The sequence below is a fragment of the Hoplias malabaricus genome, chromosome 5 (genome assembly GCF_029633855.1).
Source record: "Hoplias malabaricus isolate fHopMal1 chromosome 5, fHopMal1.hap1, whole genome shotgun sequence".
Classification (NCBI taxonomy): Eukaryota; Metazoa; Chordata; class Actinopteri; order Characiformes; family Erythrinidae; genus Hoplias; species Hoplias malabaricus.
Window position 1 is genome coordinate 60,019,336 of NC_089804.1, and position 16,915 is coordinate 60,036,250.

The following is a 16,915-nucleotide window of genomic DNA, read 5'->3' on the forward strand; positions in this document are numbered from 1 at the left end:
AGGGCAGTGTAGGGGGCATAACACGAGAAGGAAAGAATGAAAAATTCATGGAAAAGATAAGCTATATTTGTTTTGTATCTATGTTCTATTCTGTTGTATCTACATTTTGGTGCCACCAGACGCTAAGCACGTATCCTGTATCTGTATCCCTTCTTCACATTCTTCACATTCTTGTGTTTTCTGATTTGTTTCAGTCTTTGTGTTCCTTTCTGTATCCCTTGCTGTTGTGTTTATGTTTGGGTCCATGTTGTCTGCTCTTGTTCCCAAACCTCACCTGTGAGTCTTCAGTTACTCACTGACAGATGATCTACAGATGATCCCTGATCTTTGGTCCAGTCCTCTTTGATTAAAAGACCTATGTATTTGTTTCTTCCTTGTTTTGTGTTGCACTGTAGGTTTTTTTTTTTTGTATCGTTGTTTAGTGTCTGATTACAGATTCTATCTGTTCTCCATGTTCCTGTGTTTATTGTGTTTGCTTTTTGTTTGCTTTATCTTTGGAGCATTTAAATTTTATTCTGCTCCAGGTGACTGTCTGTGAGGAGTGTGGTGTGTTCTCCCTGTGTCTGTGTGGGTTTCCTCCGGGTGACTGTCTGTGAAGAGTGTGGTGTGTTCTCCCTGTGTGTGCGTGGGTTTCCTCCGGGTGACTGTCTGTGAGGAGTGTGGTGTGTTCTCCCTGTGTCTGTGTGGGTTTCCTCCAGGTGATTGTCTGTGAGGAGTGTGGTGTGTTCACCCTGTGTCTGCGTGGTTTTCCTCCAGGTGACTGTCTGTGAGGAGTGTGGTGTGTTCTCTCTGTGTCTGCGTGGGTTTCCTCCGGGTGACTGTCTGTGAGGAGTGTGGTGTGTTCTCTCTGTGTCTGCATGGGTTTCCTCCAGGTGCACCGGTTTCCTCCCACACTCCAAAAACACACGTTGGTAGCAGTGGCGGATGCTGGTCTTTCAAGGAGTGGAAGCTCAATTTCGGCCTACATCATAAAATGTGTCGGTTTATTTATATGTAAATTCTACCCCTTGTTCCTTTTTAAGAAAATGATCTGTGACCCTGTCATACCAACAAGGCGTCTTTTCCAGGGACTTGACTAGTGTCCACTCAATGGCCAGCAGAGCTAGGCTGCTTAAACGGCCTTGGCCCATGTGAAGTGTGTCCCCCTGTGAGTGCTTTGTGATGGTGGAGCGGCTCAGCAGCACTCGCTGGACAGAAACTGCGATAGAAGTCAGAAAGAGGGATAGAAGTCAGTCTCCAAACACAAGCAGCTACAAAAAACCCACCAGAAACAGAAGCTTGATTTGTCGCTAGTCGTTTTTAACAAAGAAAATGCCGCTAAGAGGTTTAGGAAAGTCTCCAGTTCAACTAAGAACAGAATGAAAATGTAATTCTCCCATGGATCTTTACACCAAAGTATCGCTGATTCACTCATTTAGCTGTCAATCAAAAAGGGATTCAGCCTCAGTTCATCCAATCATCATGCAGAAGCTGAGCGTCCGGGCCCGCCGAGGCCAGCCCACTGCCCCATAGACCCCCAGAGATGCTGAGCGTCCAATGGGCGGGACGAAGCCCAGCATTTATCCAATGGCTCGTCTCGTTTCCCTGCACTTCGCTGCTTCGCTATTGAAATCTGTGGACACACTATTTAAATCACTGTGGGAATGATTGAGAGGAAAGCCGCGTCTTTACCAGTGATAAGAAGCTGATTCTGAATAAAAGTTGAGCGCGTTGTAGTGCATATTAATTCAATGACATGTACACACAACAGTATATATTTGATCACTTATTTTTTGACATTTTGACAGCTGAGCTTCCCTTGCAGTCTTAGAGCAATCGCCTCTGGTTGGTAGGTGGATTGGAGACTCAGAAGTGTCCGTAGGTGTGAGTGTGTGTGTGTGTCACCCTAATTCCATGTAGTGATTCCAGGTAGGCTCCGGACCCACCACCATCCTGATATCCGTTATTGAAGATAAGGTCATTCAGGGCTGGATATTTTGGGTGGCAGTTCTGTTCTTAGAACAGTATAAATATTCTGATGTGTCTGATCCACACTGTGTGATGGCAATGCATAAATTGGAATAGCCCCTCCCATCTCCACAATAATCACCATAAACACTACTGACATTCTGTAGTGTACTCACAATGCCTCAGGTCCCAGCTGAAAACTAATCCTGTCCGAATAGGCCTTTTGTCTTTCACTTCATTGTTTTGTTGTGTTAATCTAGCCAATTTAACACCCTATATTATCATCACAGTCAGAATCTTTCTCTCACATTTAATGTGTTATTGAAGAATTGTAATCATACACAGGATAAGATGTAACATATCCTATGCCAATTCATTAGAGCTTCACATAGGGCCCACTTCACTCTTTTCCTATCTGCAGCCACCACATTCCTGTAATCCTTGCCTATTTAAATTCTAACCCAAACTACTAGGATTGCTGTGGCCGTTTTTGATCAGATCAGCAACATGCTAGACCTAACACCGAGGCTTACTCACAGGCCTCAGCCCATGTGTACCCAAGTCAGCCACTGCATGGCTAGCTCTTCACAGGGGTCATCAAGTAGGCACAACCACTCTGTGTTTCGCTAAATTAAGCAAGCCACTGGCCTTGTTTTGCCTGTGATGCTGCTGTTGCACACCTCACCTCCTCAGCTTAGGACCGCAAACCACACTTAGCAGAGCTCATCTTTGAGACACACTCATTGCTCCCTGCACACACTCATGGAAAAAGAAAGTCGCATACTACCTGTCTAAATAAAAAGAAAAATGCAGTACACTGATATTCGTCCATGACAACAATCTTATGTAAAATATACATCTTGTGTAAATTATCCTGTCTTAGAAATGTAAATAATTGTGTTTATGTCTGTTTTCCACAGCCTTGCCCTCTCTGCCGAAAGAAGGGAGAGTGAGGAAGAATGTGAAAGAAGGAGAAACTCTGGTGCTCCACTGTAACCTCCCAGAAACTTCAGTGGCCCCCAGCATTTTCTGGATGGACAAAAGTGAGTTTAACTCACTCAAACTAACCTCAAACTTCTGTCACACCCATATGAGGAAATGTGGGTGTGGCTGGATCCCATATAAGGAGTTGTGGGTGTGGATGGATGCCTGTATAAAGATGTGTGGGTGTGGATGGATGCCTGTATAAAGATGTGTGGTTGTGGCAGGATGTCCATAAAATGAAATGTGGGTATAGATATATGCCAGTATAAGGGAGAAGACTGGTGCTGCAGAGCCAGAAATCCATTGGGAGGAGTTGGATATGATCCAGCTCCTCCCAAATTGTGTTTTCATTGGATTAGACTACAACTGGCTCCTCCTAGTACAACCTAACCTTTTCCGCTGACAAAGTGGAATGTAGGCGGAGTTGGATGTGATCCAACTCCACCTAGTGGATTTCTGGTTCTGGAGTGAGGAGTATTTTTGTTATAGAGAGTTGTGTGTGTGTGTGTGGCTGGATGCCTGTGTAAGATGTGGGTGTGTTTGGATACCTGTGTAAGTAGTTGTGGGTGTGGCTGGATGCCTGTATTAGGGGATGTGTGTGTGTGGCCGGATTTCTCTCTGATAGAGAGATTTGAGAATATCTGTGGCACACTTTGAGATAAAAACAACTTCTGAATGTCACTGAATTAACCATTCCCATTTGTTTCAGTCTTAGAGAAATCCAGCTAAGACCCAGAATTCTTAGACACAGCTCCCCCTACAGGGCGATGGTCTGTTCTGTTTATTTGTTTATTTAAATTGTCTCAACTGGAACACCTGCTGGTACTGCACATTGAATTTACATACCACTTGTAACTAAAGCTGTAATGCAGCATGACCATGTAGACCCAGGCATATATTTGGTCCCATGGTAAACAGACTTGCTTTTCTAAAGGCTGCAATTTCCTGCAAAAGTAATGGCACAATTTCTGTTTTGCTCTTTATTCTGCAAAAGGTTGAAAAACATTTAATGTGCCATCATTTTTACAGTGTGTTTATTTAAGCAATAAAACAAGAAAGTTAATGTGTAAATAGGCATAACAGTCACACTCATTCCGTGCCTTCCATACGACTTTGGGACAGGGTCAGTTTCCACACGTGAGTTTAGTGTAATTATATGGATCCGGCCCGGTACCGCCAAGGAAAACAGCAGAAACAGCGCAAGGACCCACCAATCGACCTTCACCAACCAATATCATCCTGGATGCTTCGGTTCGGCAAAGGTAGGTTACATTCAATCAAATTTAGCAACGTTAATGTACTATGTTATAGGTTTGGATATGGTTTATGGTTTATCCATAAATGTTGGATAATGCCAGTTGGAATTTTTGTATTTTATTAGTTCTGTAAGTAAATAGGTCAAACAGTGCTAACTAGTTAACATTAGCAACCAAGCTAAACAAAATACTGTTCATTTTAACTTTTTTTTTCTTTGTTAACGCACTGCCACGTCAGTTATTTTGTAAAATAAACTGTTAGTATGTAATATACACATAAATTGTTTGATGTTTCACAGCAGACTTTAAACTTTCGAAGCATATGATAAATATTAAATAAGGCATTTATTCCAGCAGCCGAAAGTAAGTGACCTAGAGTCGTGCAGTGTTATAACAGAGCTCTGTATAAAACTCTACTGTTAGGTGGATATTTTGATAAATCGCCTAAATCTCACCATCCTTAAGCTAGCTCCTTGAGTGAAATTTCCTTTTCCACCTTAAATGGTGCAGCAGATGCATTCTGGTGCCTCCAGCTAATGCCACAAGTGGTTGTTTGTGTGTGTGTATACATATATTGTGTCTTTGCTGAATACAGTATGGTGTCTGTGCTGAATTAAAAATGATACTGCAAGTTAAATACTTTACTATACTAATAATATTAACATGTCTGTAAGATTGCTGTATGGGGGAAGCAGATTGTTAGAACACCTGGACCCTCTTTCTCAGTTCAGACGAGGTGAGTTTCTATTTTTTCAGCTAACTAATGTTTACAGTTTCAGATTCACCTGATGCATTATGTTGCGTAATATAATATGATTGTTTTTGATAGGTTACAAAAGATGCCTGTGGGTTCATTTACAAAAATGAAATGAATAAAAATTTTACTGGAACCAATCTCCTTGAGAGGGGCTGGATGCTCTTTCACTCTGGAGTTGCCCAGGTTCCGGACCTCCATTGTTGAGGCAGCTGAATGGAGCTGTGGCTGCAAGGTTGTCTGTGCCTCTTGGAGTCAATCCCTGCACTCGGTGCTGGACACCCCAGGTGTGCGGGGCTGTCAAGCTGAAGAAATGTGTGGGTGTGGGAGGAGTTCAGTGAGGACATGGAAAACGAGTTTCGGTCGACTCCAAGATCATTCTGGCAAACCATCAGGCGACTCGGGGAGAAAGCAGTTTTCCACCAACACTGTATATGGTGGGGATGGGGAGTTGTTGAACTCGACTGGGGACTTCATTAGGTGGAGGAAGGAATACTTCGAGGATCTTCTCAATCCCACCAGCACGTCTTCCACAAAGGAAGTAGAGTTTGGGGATCCTGGGGAGGGCTTGTCTATCACTGGGGCTGAGGTGGCCGAGGTGGTAGGAAAACTCCTTGGTGGTAGGTCCCCAGGGGTGGATAAAGTTTGCCCCGGGTTCCTCAAGGCTCTGGATGTTGTGGGGATGTCCTGGCTGACACGCATTTGCAACATTGCATGAACATCGGGGGCAGTGCCTCTGGACTGGCAGACTGGGATGGTGGTTCCCCTTTTTAAGAGGGTGTGTTCCAACTATAGGGGGATCATACTCCTCAGCCTTCCCGGTAAGGTCTATGCGGGGGTACTGGAGAAGAGAGTCCAACTGATAGTTGAACCTCAGATCCTGGAGGAACAATGCGGATTCCGCCCCGGTCGTGGAACACAGGACCAGCTCTTTATGCTTGCTAGGATCCTGGAGGGTGGGTGGGAGTTTGCTCAACCAGTCTACATGTGTTTTGTGGATCTTGAGTAAGCATTCGACCGTGTTCCTCAGGATATTCTGTGGGGGGTGCTCTGGGAGTATGGGGTACTGGGCTCTTTGCTATGAGCTATCCAGTCCCTATATAAACAGAGCAGGAGTTGGGTTCATATGGCTGGCAGTAAGTCCTACTGGTTTCCAGTCAGAGTTGGACTCCATCAGGGCTGTCCGTTGTCACCAATTCTGTTCATAATTTTTATGGACAGAATTTCTCAGCATAGTCAAGTGGTGTCAGGATCTGCCAGTTCAGTGGTCTCAGGATTCCATGTCTGCTTTTTGCGGATGATGTGGTCTTGTTGGCTTCATCGAGCTGGGACCTTCAGCTCTTGCTGGACCAGTTTGCAGCCGAGTGTGAAGTGGTAGGGATGAGAATCAGCACCTCCACACCTGAGTCTATGGTACAGACGTGAGATCCTGCCTCAAGTGGAGGAGTTTAAAAACCTCAGGGTCCTGTTCATGAGTGAGGGAAAGATGGAGCGGGAGATTGACAGGCGGATCGGTGCAGCGTCAGCAGTAATGCCGGCTCTGTAACAGTCCATTGTGGTGAAGAGAGAGCTGAGCAGAAAAGCAGAGAGGAGCCAGTTGAGGTGGTGATGCCTCCTGGACGCCTTCCTGGTGAGGTGTTGAGGGCATGTCCAATGGGGAGGAGACCCCGGGGCAGACCAAGAACACGCTGGAGAGACTACATGTCTCGACTGGCCTGGGAATGCCTTGGTATGCCCCCAGAGGAGCTGGAAGCAGTGGCTGGGGAGAGGGAGTTCTGGGTTTCTTTACTAGGACTTCTTTCCCCGTGACTCAGACTAAGATAAGCTGTGGAAAATGGATGGATAGATAAATTTTACAATAAAATTCATCCATTCATTGTCTGTAGCCCTTATCCAGTTCAGGGCAGCGGTGGGTCCCGAGTCTACCCAGAATCACTGGGCGCAAGGTGGGAACACACCCTGGAGGGTGCGCCAGTCCATCACAGGGTGACACACACTCACACTTTTGAGTCTCCAATCCACCTACCAACGTGTGTTTTTGGAGCGTGGGAGGACACCGGAGCACCCGGAGGAAACCCACGCAAACACAGGGAGAACACACCACACTCCTCACAGACAGTCACCCGGAGCGGGACTCGAACCCACAACCTCCAGGACTCTGGATCTGTGACAGAGACACTACCTGCTGCTCCACCGTTATGTCCCACAATAAAATGAATATGTTTTAGTTCTGTACACGGCCATTTACTAATCTTTTTTTTACAAGTGTGTTTTATTCAACTGGATTTTAATCTTATTCTCTTTTCTGTGTACAGATTCACTCACTGTGTCGCTCATCCACCCCTCCCATGGTCACTGTGGATATAAGAGGATGTGCTCAGCAGTGCCGCCAAAGCTACAGGAGTTAAAGTAAGTATATACATTTCTTCCTATCTTTATAAAAAGTTGGACGTGTTACATATAATTGAATGTCTCTTCAGAGTCTTTGGGGTGTGTTGTCCCTGAACAGTCTCCCACTGATGGATCAGGTCCCTCTGACATCACCCATGCTCTCACACTTCACAGATTTTCTTCTTACTGTCTGCTGCATTTTGTATAATGTGTTGAAACTTCACTCCTCTACATTCATGTGCTCTCTTCCAGAGAACTGCACACCTCATCTAGTCCTCAGAATCATCAGTTATTTTATATTTCCAAAGCAATTTATATTACGTATATATTTTGATGTTTGTATTGTGTTGTGGATTGTATTGTGTTGTAGCTAGCAATAGTCAAACTGACCTAAGACACCAGGCTAAAGTTCTGGGCCCATCCACTTCACATTGAACTGACAGTGGCCTATTCTCTAAAATGAGCTTTACGCTCCTGAGCAAAACTGTTCAACAGAGATGTATTTGGACCTAATATATTAGCCGTTATTGGTCTGTTCTGGACAAGAGAAGTAAATAAATATGACCTTGAGTTGTTAACATGTTTCTATTTCTCCACACAGATAAGTTTGAAAGAGTCTTTGCAGCACTTTCCCTGGCCCCACTGAGGTTTCTATGAGTATTAAGGACCTTTTTCTGTTTACGTTCTTCTACCTTCATAAATTCATGTTATATTAATGTACATTAAAATTAAGTAAATGTTTGTGATAAAAGTTTATATGACAGCAGACTGTCTTTATTATCATTATTTCAGATGAAATGTGAGTCATTATGTAGGTAATTTCTGGAAGACTATTAAATGTAACAGCTGTAGTTACCAGGGACTGTGTATTCATATCCAGCAAAGATGTTTTTACAGCTGCACTATGTGTACATTATTTATATCCAAGTTCATTTGTGCCATTTCACAAATAAAACATTCCCTTTCTGTCTTCTTTAGGCTGCTTACATACATAATGCACTGTGTCAAAGCCTGTGTCCAAGTTTGGTCTGATCAAGCTTTATACAGATTACTGCAAATGGAAATTAATATCTCTGGCTCTGTATGTCCATGTTGCTGAATAAATATTATTAAAATATATATTTTAATAAAATATCATCTCATATTTTTTTTTCTCTTATCCATTTCAGGGTTACAGTATTTTAATAATTTTTTTTTTATATTTTAAGGTCATTAAATGAAAGTGCATTTTCATTTAAAGGTCTAACGAACTTTTTGAAATTTGAGAAACTGTTTTGTGAATTGAAATAAAGGGCTCAAAGCATTATGTATTTTTTTCTTGAGTTTAAATTTTGATTTTGTTTTTCCTCAGAGCTAATGCATATCAGTCAGAGTGAGCGTGTTACCACTGGTCTGGATGGTAATCTGTATTTTGCTAACACGCTAGTTGAAGACAGCAGAGACGATTACACCTGTCATGCCCAGTACATTGAGGCGAGAACCATTATAGTGAAGGAGCCCATCTCTCTGACGGTTACCCCATGTGAGTATCACAGGTCACAGCACATGGAAACCTTTACAACACTTTAACGTTGCAGTCAGTCATTTTTACCATCAGATTTCTGTAAACTGTATTCAGGACATTTTACTTAGCTTCCAGTGACATCATCAACATGAGTGACTGCATAAAATAGCCCTATTAAACTGTCAAATCGAAATGTATTTCCAGAATACCAAAACTGGCAAGTGGGACAAAAATGGGAAAAAGGGATGGAAACAAAAAGCGCACCATTGTAGACTCTGTATATGAAGAAAAAATGGAGAAAGCCAGTAACCATTCAAATGAGATAACAAGTTTGTAAAGAAATATTTCATAAAAGACATAAATAAACAGCTAAATTAAAATTAATCTGAGGTCAGCAGCATTTCTGGAAAAAATATCTCAGATATAAACTTCAATCAAACGCATGGCAGAAAAGGTGTTTCTGAAACCAATCTACTTTCTACTTTGATACTTTCTAGACCAAGACTAGTTCTACAAAAATGAAACTACTTTGGGGCGAAAGCCAAGAATGATCTGCTTTTGATCTACATTTAAATTTACATTTATGCATTTGGCATTTTATCCAAAGCGACTTACAAAAGAGGATCTAACATTCAAACTACAACACAATTTATACAAAATACCTTCCATTGAGTGCAATATACCAGGAAGTGATAAGTGCATTAAAGTGATAAGTGACTTTCAGTGCAGAGATACTCTCGGAAGAGCTGGGTTTTCAATGATTTCTTGAATGCAGAGAGGGTTCCTGTTGCTCTGATAGTGCTTGGAAGCTCGTTCCACCAGCGTGGTACCAGAGATGAGAATAGCCTCGACTGACCTGTACAGGGGGTTGGTCGTGTTAGTTGGCGCTCCTTTGAGGAACGGAGAGGGCGGGCGCTAACGTATGGTTTTAAGAGTCTTTTGAGGAAGATGGGAGCAGAACCAGTGAATACTCTGAAGGCCATCATTAGTGATTTAAATTTGATGCGAGCAGCTAAGGGTAGCCAATGCAGCTCAACTAATAGGGGCATAACATGTGCTCTTTTGGGCTGGTTGAAGACCAGGTGTGCTGCAGCTTTCTGGATCATCTGTAGCGGTCTCACAGCACAGGCTGGAAGACCTGTCAGGAGGGCGTTGCAATAGTCTAGACGGGAGATTACTAACGTCTGAACGAGGAGCTGTGTTGTACGTTGTGTTAGGTTTGGCCTAATCTTCCTTATGTTGAATAGGGAGAAGCGGCACGATCGAGCTACAGCGGTAACATGATCTGTGAAGGTCAGCTGGTCATCAACCATGACACCTAGGTTTCTTACAGCCTTGGTGATAGGGACTCTAGCTTGATGCTGATGTTGTGGAGAATAGTTTGCTTGACTGGGAGGACCAGCAGTTCAGTTTTGGATAATTTTGGATCTGATTTGGGATCTACTTCCAGATCCCTTTTCCTACTAAACTACAGGGTTTGAGGATGGGACAGAGCTGTGTCAAACAGCCGAAGAGTCCATGGCAGACATGAAGAGCAAAATTTTACCAGTTAATGTAATTTCACTGAGGGTAACTACTCCACGACACCTGGAAAATGGAGGACGAAACCAGACAGAATGGGAGATGAGCAAGAGGGGAACATCAGGGATTAATTGCAAGCTTTTTTGCAGATATTGAGCAATATCTCTCTCCAAAGAGCTTTAAATTATTTGTCATATTGTTTACAGCGGACCAGGGGTTGAGGCAGAGACCACCACAACTCCATCGTCTTCCAGGAACACGCAGCCATTACCTCGCTCTCCGAGGACAGAGCCTCACACTGGAGTGTATTCCACATGGACTGTGAGTACACACACACACACAGTTAGAAGTCAACCCTGTTTTGGTTTTATTTTTCTATTTAGATATTGTAAGTGAGACAATTTTTCAGTTGTGTCTTTTCACTCAGCACCTCTCCAATAAACTGGATGATTGTGGTGTTACATTTTTGGTGGCTGCTGAAACACAAACACACTCTGCAAGAGCTGAGGTTTTCAAAACAAGACATAATGAAAAACCTGTATCTCAAAAAAAGCGTACCTTTACAGGGGAAGGAAAAAAAAACATCTTAACTTTCAATGGAAGTCAATGTAAAATTATTTTATTCCAAGTAATTTTGGAACATTTTTATTGGTTCATTCATCATGACATTTTCACACATTGTGAAGAACAGCGGCGGTGTTCAAATGATGTAGTAAACTAAAAAGAGACAAAAATGCAGATCCATGTTTTTCATTGGAAAGTGACAATAAACAAAAGAAAAGGTAAAAAAGGACTAAAAGAGCTGTTACTCTCCATAGCCCTAAACAGAGACTTAAAATAAATATTCTTGTTATTTCTCTGTATCAAAAATAAAGAAAATATTTCTTATATTAATATTAAAAAAGACACACGGAAATAATTAAAAATACTCTACAGATTAATTTAAGTGAAAAGGCTGCAGTTAAAATGAACAGATAATTGAGCTTATAGTAAACAGTAAGTAAATTGATAAAGTGATTAACATCTAAGCAAAACTGATGGGTATTTCACTCTTAAAAGTGCCTAAATTATTTAGTGGTCTTAGATCTTAGGAGTTAAAGTTTAGGTGCTTATTTAAAAAAAAAAAAATATATATATATATATATATATATATATATATATATATATATATATATATATTTTTTAAGTAAAAATCAGCAACATTGCCTTTCTGCATCTGGAATCTATGATGGAGTTTTAGGGCCACAGCGTTAACTAACAAGATTCAGAGAATATTCTCTGAATAATTCTGAGGAAAAAATCTCGGAATAATTGAGTAAAAAAGGTCTGTATAATTTTGAGAATATAATCAGAATATGCAGAGAAACACTTTGGGTTATTATTGATGATAAAATGTAGAGAGACAGACTCACAGTCACAGTATTTATTTAACGCATTCACACGACATGACGACTAACCCCCGTCAGTGCAGCCCCTGACTGCGATGCATAAGGCTTTAGTTTCTTTTACGAGTCCGAGTCGTAACACGATGGAGCCTCGTGGGCGCCGGAGTTCCACTCGCTCTGGATCCTTAATTTTCGTGATCATTAATTGTGTCCTGTGAAACTACATGCCATGGGTTCGTGCACTGATTCAGGGTTTAAATACTAATCACACTGTGGCCCTGATGTGGAAGAGTGTTTATTCCTGAAATCTATAACATAGTGTGACTTCAGCAACACACTGCAGTGAATTATTCCGAGATTTTTTCTGACAACGCCGTGGCCCTAAAACTCCGTCGTAGGAACCAGCAACAAATCTGACGCAGATCGGAAAATGAGTGACACAAGGCCAAAAGCAAGTTAGCTTTGTGCAAGAAGCACCATCTAGCGAGCATTGTGTCAGTAAAAGCTTCCCATTGTAAAGAATAGGCATTCAATTCTCAAAGGAGACAACAGTGCAGCACTTGTTGTGATTGCTCACTGCGGTCAAATGATTGGCTCTCGGCGCTTCTAATGCCGGAATCACACTACACATATTTAGGACGTGTTTAGGTGTTCCGAAAATCAAGTGGGCTTTATAGACAATTGGTTACGTTTTGAGGGCAAGCCTGGTCTTATAGGTAGGGATGGTATCCACCCCACGCGGGAGGGTGCTGCCTTACTTTCTTGCAGTATAGCACATAGTCTTTTAGTTAGTCAGCAGAGTAGTGTAGATAGCTGCTGACAATCCAGAGCCGGGACCAGGCCGCAGACAGACAGGCTAAACCGACCGTCTGCGAACTGTCTTGAGGCGTCACCCAGGTTCAACTGTATTGAGACTGTGTCTTTCCCCCGAACTAAATGTAAAAGTAGAAAAACAAAATCAGCCTGTTTCAGCAACCTAATCAATATTAAATCATACACAACACCTAGCAGCAACACCTCAGAACTAAAATTTGGGTTACTCAACATAAGATCGCTAAACTCAAAAGCACTCATCGTAAATGATATTATAAGTGATCATAAATTCAATGTTTTCTGTCTCACGGAAACGTGGGTTAAACCAAATGAATATTTAGCACTAAATGAAGCCACCCCCCTAGGCTATAATTATGCACATAGCCCAAGAATATCAGGCAAAGGAGGTGGAGTATGTGTAATTTACCAAAATACCCTAGAAATTAATATTAAACAATGTGACACCTTTTCTTCTTTTGAGGTTCTCTCCACTATTATTACAAATCCGGTCACAAAAAAGGACGCATTTTTATTATGCAACATTTACAGACCACCAGGGCCTTACTTAGAATTTCTGAAAGAATTCAGCGATTTTGCTACAAACCTAGCGGTGTGCAATCATAAAGTTATAATTGTAGGAGATTTCAATATCCATTTCGAGAAGGAAAGTGACCCACTAAAAAAGGCATTTACCTCAATCTTAGACTCTATTGGTATTACTCAAAATGTAACAGGGCCTACACACTACTGCAGCCACACTTTAGACTTAGTTCTGACACTAGGTCTTAACATTGACAAAATTAATATCTTACCGCAATCCTCAGCAATCTCCGATCATTACTTAATTTCATATGAGCTACGTTTTATCCATAATCTATGTAAGAACCCTCGCTATTCTACAAGGCGTATAATAAAACCATCTACCGCCCTACAATTTATAGAAAACCTACCAGAACTATCGACCCCAGTTCCAACTCCATCAGACCCAATGGACCTAGATGTACTAACTGACTACCTAGAAAATACCTGTCGATCTACTTTAGAAAAGGTAGCACCACTTAAACATAAAAGTATAAGACAGAAAAAGCTCGCACCATGGTATAACGATAAGACCCGTACTTTAAAACAAACATTACGAAAACTAGAGCGGAAATGGCGATCAACCAAGCTTGAAGTGTTTCATTCTGCCTGGAAGGACAGCCTTATAGAGTATAGAAATGCCCTCACTAAAGCTCGCTCAGCATATCTGGCCTCGCTGATCTCCAATAATAAAAATAATCCGAGAGCACTGTTTAGTGTGTTTTCTAGAATTACAAAAAATCAAGCAGGTTCTGAACAACTAATTCCAGCAACTCTCACCAGTAAAGATTTTATGGACTTTCTTAATAATAAAATTGAGAATATTAGACAACAAACTCTAGCCACAGGATCAAATCCATCCTGGCTGCCACCTGATGTGAATGAAATAAAACATAATATAACTATAAAAGAAAGACTTGAAACCTTTTACCCACTCCCACAATTAGAACTAGAGAAGATTATCACCTCCGCAAACTGTACAACTTGCACACTTGACGCAATTCCCACAAAGTTGCTCAAAGAAGTACTACCAGCTATTATTGATCCTCTTTTAACTATAGTAAACTCATCGCTTAGTCTGGGCCATGTACCCAAAGCTTTTAAACTAGCAGTTATTAAACCTATGATCAAGAAACCAAATCTTGATGCTAGTACACTGTCTAATTACAGGCCTATTTCTAATTTGCCATTTCTGTCTAAGATCTTAGAAAGAGCTGTGGCCCAACAACTTAGTTCATATCTACATAAGAATCATATATATGAAAAATTCCAATCTGGATTCAGGCAACATCATAGTACAGAGACAGCTCTAGTCAAGATAACAAATGATCTTCTTCTTGCCTCTGATCAAGGCCACGTATCCCTGTTGGTGCTTCTTGACCTAAGCGCAGCCTTCGATACAATAGACCACAATATTCTCATAGAAAGGTTAGAAAACATGGTTGGAATCACAGGGACAGCCCTATTATGGTTCAAATCTTACTTAACGGAACGTTATCAATTCGTAAAAGTAAACAATCTAAATTCAAATTATTCTAAAGTAAGATTTGGAAATCCACAAGGCTCTATTTTAGGACCATTATTATTTACATTATACATGTTACCGCTAGGCACAGTTATAAGAAACCATGACATTAACTTTCACTGTTACGCAGACGACACACAATTGTATATTTCAGCCAAGCCCGATGACAAACACAGATTAAAGAAAATAGAGGACTGTGTAAAAGACGTGAAAGGCTGGATGTTGCGTAACTTCCTCCTTCTAAACAGCAACAAAACAGAGGTCCTGCTTTTGGGTCCAAAAGTGACAAGAAATAAATTATCAGATTTAATTTTAGATCTAGCTAACTTTCCAGTTAAACCTGGTTCAGCAGCAAAAAATCTTGGTGTCATAATTGACCCGGATTTATCATTTGATCAACACATAGGTAGTATCACTAGGACAGCTTTTTTACATCTTCGCAATATTGCTAAGATTAGAAATGCCTTATCCCTCCAGGACGCAGAAACATTAGTACATGCCTTTATTACTTCAAGGCTTGACTACTGTAACGCACTACTGTCAGGATGCACCAGCAGCAATTTAAGAAAACTTCAACTAGTTCAAAATGCTGCAGCTAGGGTCCTCACTAAAACTAGAAAATTTGAACATATCAGCCCAGTTTTATCATCACTTCATTGGCTGCCTGTTAAATTCCGCATTGACTACAAAATTTTGTTATTAACATATAAAGCTCTACATGGGCTTGCTCCTGAATATCTTCAAGATACAATTTCCTATTATGAGCCTCCACGTTCACTCAGATCACAGAATACTGGATTTTTAAATGTTCCCAGAATTCAGAAGGCCTCAGCTGGGGGAAGAGCCTTTTCTTATAAAGCCCCCCAACTCTGGAATGATCTTCCAAAAAATGTTCGGGACTCAGACACAGTCGCAATCTTCAAATGTAGGCTAAAAACTCATTTGTTTAGTTTATCATTTGGTAGCTAATGCTCCCCCATAGATAAAGGCGGCAGATCCGGGGGGTCCATGGACACAGGGAATTATAGTATACTGAGACGCTGGTGCTGTCGTCCCGCCGCTTCTCGCGATCACTCAGGTTTGTTGACGGTGGAGCGGAGGGATGCCAGTGTTTCAGGATGCTCCCGTGTCTGTGTGTCCTTCTGGTTCTCTCCTTTTAGTTAATGCTGTCATAGTCAGATCTGCCGGAGTCATTAGCCACACTCTGGAAATTTTCATATTTTCTACTTTACAAACACAAAACAGTTCAAAACTAATTCCATCCCTTTACATCTTTCCGAGTAAACGACTGCCCACCTGTCTGTCTGGACACTGATGGATGACTGTCGAGATCCTCCTCCACGCTTCAGACCAGCTGCCCACGCTCCAGCAACCACCAAGTGCCTTGAAGCTGTCCCTACACTGAAGTTCTCATGGACTACTAACTATCATCACCAGTAGATTGACCAGAGGAGGATGGGTCACCCCTTGTGAGCCTTGGTTCCTCCCAAGGTTTCTTCCTCAGCTGGGGGAGTTTTTCCTTGCCACTGTCGCCCCTGGCTTGCTCACTTGAGGGTTTTACATTTGTCTTTACATTTCATGTCAAATCTTGTCTTACTGGAATTCTGTGAAGCTGCTTTGTGACAACATCAGTTGTGAAAAGCGCTATATAAATAAATTTGATTTGATTTGATTTAGCTTTTTGACATGATTTTGTTATTTCTGACAAATTACCAGTTTCTTGTGGAAAATCAATACTGAGGAAATGCTCTGAAAACTCACGCAATGACGCGAACAGAGAACGGTCTCAAGAATGGTGTCAAATTTATATTGTTGCCAATCTCCCGATCAAGACACGGCACACATTTATGGCACTAATCTGACATAGTGAACGTCTTGAAAGACCAAAATATCATGCAGTCTGATACTGGTATAAATGGTGCAGGCACTAGAACATAAACGCTGCACCTTTTAATGTAGCAAAGGAAAATTCAGAAATTAATCTGGGGAAGGTAAATGCTTTAAGGTAGTTAAAAAAAGGATGCTCAAAGCATGGGTGGACCTACTGAGCTGGAGAACAAGGGGCACAGGGGAGAAATATACACAGAAGAGAAACGGATCCAGTTTGGAAGCGTGAGGTTTCCCACAGGACATGACTGCAGAAGTTTTCAAACACCACATTCATGACCATAACAGCTCTATATATGGGCATCCAGCTCACACTTTACTCACAGCTCACTACTAGTCTCAGCCACAGATGCTCCACCCACAAGTTGA

General features: G+C 41.6%; 1 protein-coding gene across 1 annotated transcript in view; it reads left to right on the forward strand.

Annotated features, from left to right (window-relative positions):
• Positions 1-16,915, forward strand: part of LOC136697352 (neural cell adhesion molecule L1-like) — an 82,755-nt gene that overhangs the window by 38,040 nt on the left and 27,800 nt on the right. Inside the window, exons 5-7 of the mRNA XM_066672387.1 lie at positions 2,868-2,990; positions 8,684-8,854; positions 10,564-10,678. Coding sequence (XP_066528484.1) covers positions 2,868-2,990; positions 8,684-8,854; positions 10,564-10,678 — 409 coding nt within the window. The remainder of the gene's footprint in view (positions 1-2,867; positions 2,991-8,683; positions 8,855-10,563; positions 10,679-16,915) is intronic.